This window comes from Camellia sinensis, chromosome 13, assembly GCF_055761805.1.
Source record: "Camellia sinensis isolate YWXY chromosome 13, ASM5576180v1, whole genome shotgun sequence".
In the NCBI taxonomy this organism is placed as follows: Eukaryota; Viridiplantae; Streptophyta; class Magnoliopsida; order Ericales; family Theaceae; genus Camellia; species Camellia sinensis.
In genome coordinates, this window is record NC_138973.1 from 134,073,619 (window position 1) to 134,079,356 (window position 5,738).

Genomic DNA, 5,738 nt, shown 5'->3' on the forward strand with positions numbered 1-5,738 from the left:
CACAAGAACATCACCTTTCTTTTTAAAACAAAACTTTAAATCAATGAATGGCTCATGAATCATGTTAGATCACGCAATTTGATCAAATTAATGTAAAGAGCAAAAAGAGTAGATCAAGAATCTAACCTCAAAACACAAATCCAAAGGTTCAAACTCTAATAATCAAGCTTGGTAAATCTAGCTCCCTCCAAGAACTTCTTCTTCTTCCTAGAGCTTCTCTTTTTTCAAGCCAAAGATATGGAAAATGATATGGGCTTCTCAACTCCTAGCTGACTTAAACCTGCTACTGGGACACATGGCATCATCTGACCAGTCATCTTAAAAAGGTGCCAGAATGAAAAGACAAAAGTAGGTCATAGCGTATATAACAAGTAAGGTGGCATGGGCATTCTGACAAGGCAAGGATCCTGGATCAAAACATAGGCTTCAAACAGGTACGGTCTCTCTAACCTCGGCTAGGAGGGGTAACACTTGAACTAGGTTGTACAAGTCAAGAAACAAGATTGCTAGGTTCAAGGATCAAAGATCTCAGATGCCTAGATGATGCACATCTCGGCCTAGGTGATGCACATCTCGGCCTAGATGATGCACGTCTCGACCAAGATACGAGGGTGAAGGCGGAGGTCAACCAGAATGGTTCTAAGATGATCTTAGGTGTTGACGCTCAATGATCTACGTGTAAGAGATTCAAAGGTGTGACCTAGGCATCAGGTAGCAAAGATAGATGGCCTAGGTTCAACACACAAAGCAAAGAACAAAGCATGGATCTTATACTTAGACAAACGCAATAGCACGAAACAAGACATGCTTCCGTACTTAGACAAAAATTAAAGTTCACAAGATGCAAGCTTAACAAACCAAATAAATTCTTATGAATATGAGTAAGGTAAAATGAGGATTGTTATAGAGTTGTTGTTTTGTTTTCTGCTTGTTCACTCGAGCGGTGTTTTGGTCACTTGAGCGATTTTTGAGTTCTCTCAATATTTTGCAGGTTTGCAAAAGTTCTACGAGTAGGGTATCTTCGCCCGAGTGGTATTTCTTGCATTCGAGTGGTCTTTTTTAGTCTAAAAAACTTCTGGAAATGAGTCATTGTGTGCTCGAACGGTGTCACTTATTGTCCTTAACACTCGAGCAGTGTTTTGGTCGCTCGAGCGGTCTGTGCATGTATCAGTTCAGGAAAAGGGATTTTTTCAATCACTTTTTCATTTCCTCTCTCTCTCTCTAAAACCTTCGAAACCCTAAATCTTTCACTCTCTCTCTCTCTCTCTCTCTCTCTCTCTAGTTCTTGCTTAAAACTTCAAATACACCATCACTCATTGATTTCTCCCCTATAGCTCCTCAGAGAAAAAGTTAGAGCTTGTCGAAGGCTTCATTCTAATTGGAGAGGATCTTGTTTATGGCTCCATCAAGTTTCAACCCTTATTTTCTTCATCTTCTAGACTTGATGTAGGGATTTCTTCAACCTTCTAGTATGATTAACTTAGTTATGCATTTCTTGTCAAGTATTGAGATTTGGGAAAAAGGGGATTTTGATTTAGGGTTTAGATTTTGAAAAAGAAAAAGGGGGATTTTCTATGGGTTCTTAAAAAGGGTTGTAGAGATGTGTTTATTGTTGAGTTATGTTGAAAGGTTGCAAATATCTTCTTTAAAAATGTTTTTGGAAGAAAAAGGTGTGTGATTTGAAAATCATAAATGTTTGATTTATGAAAGAAAAAAAAATGTTGTTGGGTTTTTGTGAGAATGAAATGAATGTAAAGTTGATAATGAAGGGGGAGTTGGATATACGTATCACTCCCATTTTTAAGAATTATGAGATTATAATTATTGTTCAAAAATTATCTGTTGATTAGAAATATCTGTTTTGGGATATTGGTTGAGGATAGCTTTGATTGTTGTAGAAATTGCACAAGGATTAGGTTAATTGAAACTAATTACTCATACATCTTGCAATGTGCATTGTTTCATACTTAAACATTGAAAATGTATTGTTTTGAGAAAAAAAAGGGGTGTATACCTTAGTTAATTTGGTTAGTGGGTGTGGTTGCAGTTATTATGTTGGCATGTGTGTCCTTGGTGAAAGTCCAGAAATCCGCGCGATTAGGTGCTGATCCTTTTGGTTAGTACTGGTAAAATGACTTTGTAGTGCTTGTATAGCCTGCTGGCAAACACGTACATAGATATTCCTAGTGCTTTGTATCCACTGCCCTATTGTCTAGATATGAAAGTATATTTTCATGAATTGAAATATATTGATAATGTCAGTGCATTGCTTTGAGATGGAAAAGTGTAATGTTTTGGCAAAAGCATTGCATCACATTGCATCCACCATATGATTTTGTTAAGCTTCATATGTTGTGTTTGGATATCTCTATTGGGCTTTGGCTCACCCTACGTAAAAAACAACTTTCAGGTGCTGATAATATACCTCCACCAAGGACGTAGCTTGGGAGGACCTGGAGCCAAGAGCTTCTTTTGTTTCTTTTGATGTAATTATGTTGTGCAACCCTTGGGCTTTAAATGTATTGAGTTGAACTCATTTTTGTTGTACCTAAGCATTGTCTTGGAAAGATGTAGCCATTAGGGCATTAACTTATGTGTATAATCTTTTATTTCAGTTCACTCATGTGGCATATGCTATAGATTCAGGATCTTGGATTTATGAATGTATACTTGCATATATCATCTTTTGTAGGATAAAAAAAATATAAATGAACGGTTATTATTTCGCATGTTATGTTTTCTTTTGATTATCATGAGATGGGTTGTCATTATTTTTTTGGGGTGTTAGAACTTGGTATTAGAGCATCCAAGTTTGAATACTTTGGGATCATGGGATGTGATTTTTACCACAATGGGTTTATCTTGCTACAAAATATTAGAAGTAGACTTGGTATGCTATATAATAACATATTTAAGTCACTAGATGAGTATGACATTTGGTTTCTAAGATATTGATTGGATCTACGAGTTTCTAGAAGTCCTATTAGAAGAGCACTTGACCACTGCTTATTCTAATTGGAACTCTGGAAATGTCGCGGAACAATTAATTATCTAGAAGGGAAATTCGTTTGTGATTACATGATTCGGTGCTTATGTGGAATGTATTAATTATTGTCTACTGTATTAAGACGTGAGTGAGTTAGCTTTGACACATTTGTAAATGTCCTAAACTATTGTGTTACCTTTATTAGAATGTCAGGACGATGACGTGGTGGTGGTAGGCGAGGTAGGCCTAGGCGGCAGGGGCACTGGTATCGAATGAAATTTTAGTGTAGGATGAGGGAGTTGGTCAAGCTAACGTGGTCGAGCCAGCAAGTCAGCAAGCCATGGGTGCCTTAGCGCGCCAAATGGCCAGAGCTTTGTGAGAATCCATGGACATTCTCAGGGCTAAGAATCACGTCCAGGCCCATGCTACAAAAACAGGGCCATCCTTTCTGAAGAGGGGGTTCTTCTTGTCAAATTTGGATGAGTTTTTAGAGGGGTCCGAAAGAGTCACTAAAGGCCGATGAGTGGTTTGAGCTGATGGTTAAGACGTTCGAGATGCTTGACATTGAGGACAACGGTTTGAGGGTGACTAGCATCATTTCAACTGAAGGGAGATACAGATCAGTGGTAGAAGTATGTACAAGGACGTATTGGGGTGACTTGGAAGGCTTTCATCAATGCCTTATGGGATAAGTTTTTGCCACCCATAACAGGAGATAAGTTGAGGGAGGAGTTTCTGAAACTCAAACAGTTGAACATGTTGGTAGCCAAGTTTGAGGCTGCCTTTACCAGTTTATAAAGGTTTTCACAGGAACTTGTGGTGACATAATAACATCCTTGCATTGACTTTGAGAAGAGATTGAGGATCAAGCTCTTTCTCAAGGTGGTGGGGTCAATGATTAGGGATTACGGTCGTCTTGTGGAGTCAACGGCCGACTTAGAGACCGTAATCTAAACAGAAGAGGAGCAGATGGAAGGCTCTAAATAGAGGTCCCTGGATGTTTAGGGGGATGCAAGAAACAACAAACGGCAAAGGGGTTCCACCCCACAGTAGTCCCAGGCCACACAGTTTAGATCCATCTTTCTTACACCGAATTTAGGTTTGGGGAGAGGTAATTAGGGTGGGTTCACTCGCTTCAAGTGTGATTAGTTGGGCCACAAGTCTTCAGTTTGCCCGCAAATGGGAGAAGGGCAACATGCTGCATTGTCTTCGGCTCGACCTTAGAGCCAGAGTCAGGTGAGAGGTTAACTGCCTATCTGTTATCAATGTAGGTAGTTGGGGCATTTGAGGAGGGTTTCTCTAAGTTTGGTGGCACATTTGGTGCATCTGGTTCGAGGCAGCCCCAGAGCCATCAACTAGCATAGTTAGCATAGGCCTTGAGGGCTAATCAGGAAGCCACTTCAGCTCAATCCATGTATCAAGTCTATGCTCTGAAGGGTGAGCAGGTAGAGTAAAGGCCTTTAGGGCGTGTGTATGTTGTTTCTACGTCAGATCAGTTGTCAGCACCTTCCGTAGTGAGAGGTAACTTTTTGTTGTTCAACTCTATTGCCAACATGTTGATTGATGCTAGTGCATCTCATTCATTCATATCGTCTTCTTTTGCATCCACTTTGGGTTTGGAGTTTGAATTGTTGGAGTCTCCTCTTTTGGTTAAGACACCTATTGCAGGTAGAGTGACATTTGGTCGAATATGCTGCTTCTATGAGATTGAGGTTGCAGATCATCGGCTCTTTTTTTATTTTATTGTTCTTGATATGCATGCTTTTGACGTAATTCTAGGTATAGATTGGTTGACTCATTACTGGCCTTTGATAGATTGCCAAAGTAGGAGGGTATCAGTATGTATGCCTTTGGGAGAATGTTTTTACTTCATGTGTGACTGGGGTGATAGTCCTACTCTTCTGGTGTATGACCTTAAGGGTCGAGGAGAGTTGATTTTTCTTTTTGCTATCACTGCAGCTAATGAGGGTAGTATGATTCAGGGTGTATTGCCGAGAGTAGTTCGAGAACATCCAGATGTTTTTCCAGAGGATCTCACAGAGTTGCCACCACATAGAGAGATTGAGTTCTCAATTGACTTAGCACCAGGCATGACTCTAATTTCCATGGCACCGTATAGGTTTGCACTAGCCGAGTTATGTGAGTTAAAGGTGTAACTTCAAGATTTGTTAGACAAGGGCTTCATTCATCCTAGTACATCACCTTGGGGAGCACCGATTCTCTTTGTTAAAAAAAAGGTGGCACACTGCGACTGTACATTGATTACCGGAAGTTGAACCAGGTAACTGTTAAGAGCAAGTATCCATTGCCACGAATAGATGACCTGTTTGACCAGTTAAAGGGGTCTCATTTTTTATTTCAGATCGGATTATCATTAGTTGAGGATAAAGGAGGAGGATATTCAGAAAATGGAATTTTGTACGCGATATGGCCTTGACGAGTTCTTAGTGATGCCTTTTGGGTTGACCAACGCGCTGGCTTTGTTCATGGACTTGATGAACTGAGTCTTTCATGAGTTCTTAGATTGATTTGTGGTTGTCTTCATCGATGACATCTTAGTCTACTTACCCTCCAAGGAGGAGCACGAGGAACACTTGCGGACTATACTTGAGTTACTTAGAGCACATTGGTTATATGCTAAGTTTGGGAAATGTGAGTTTTTCCTCAACAAAGATAAATTTTTAGGCCATGTGGTATCCAGCAGAGGGGTGACCGTGGATTCATCTAAGATACATGCAGAGCAAGGTTGGGA

The 5,738-nt window shown here is 40.0% G+C and overlaps 1 protein-coding gene across 1 annotated transcript; it reads left to right on the forward strand.

Annotated features, from left to right (window-relative positions):
- The first annotated feature begins 4,539 nt into the window (after window positions 1–4,539).
- Window positions 4,540–5,142, forward strand: LOC145805725 (uncharacterized). Its single transcript, XM_082900912.1, has one exon. It carries the CDS (start codon window positions 4,540–4,542, stop codon window positions 5,140–5,142), a length of 603 nt encoding a protein of 200 aa, XP_082757038.1.
- The last annotated feature ends 596 nt before the right edge of the window (window positions 5,143–5,738 follow it).

What these genes read in the sequence shown, in the direction of transcription:
- LOC145805725 (XM_082900912.1), top strand. Translation starts at nt 4,540, where the DNA reads ATGTTGATTGATGCTAGTGCATCTCATTCATTCATATCGTCTTCTTTT.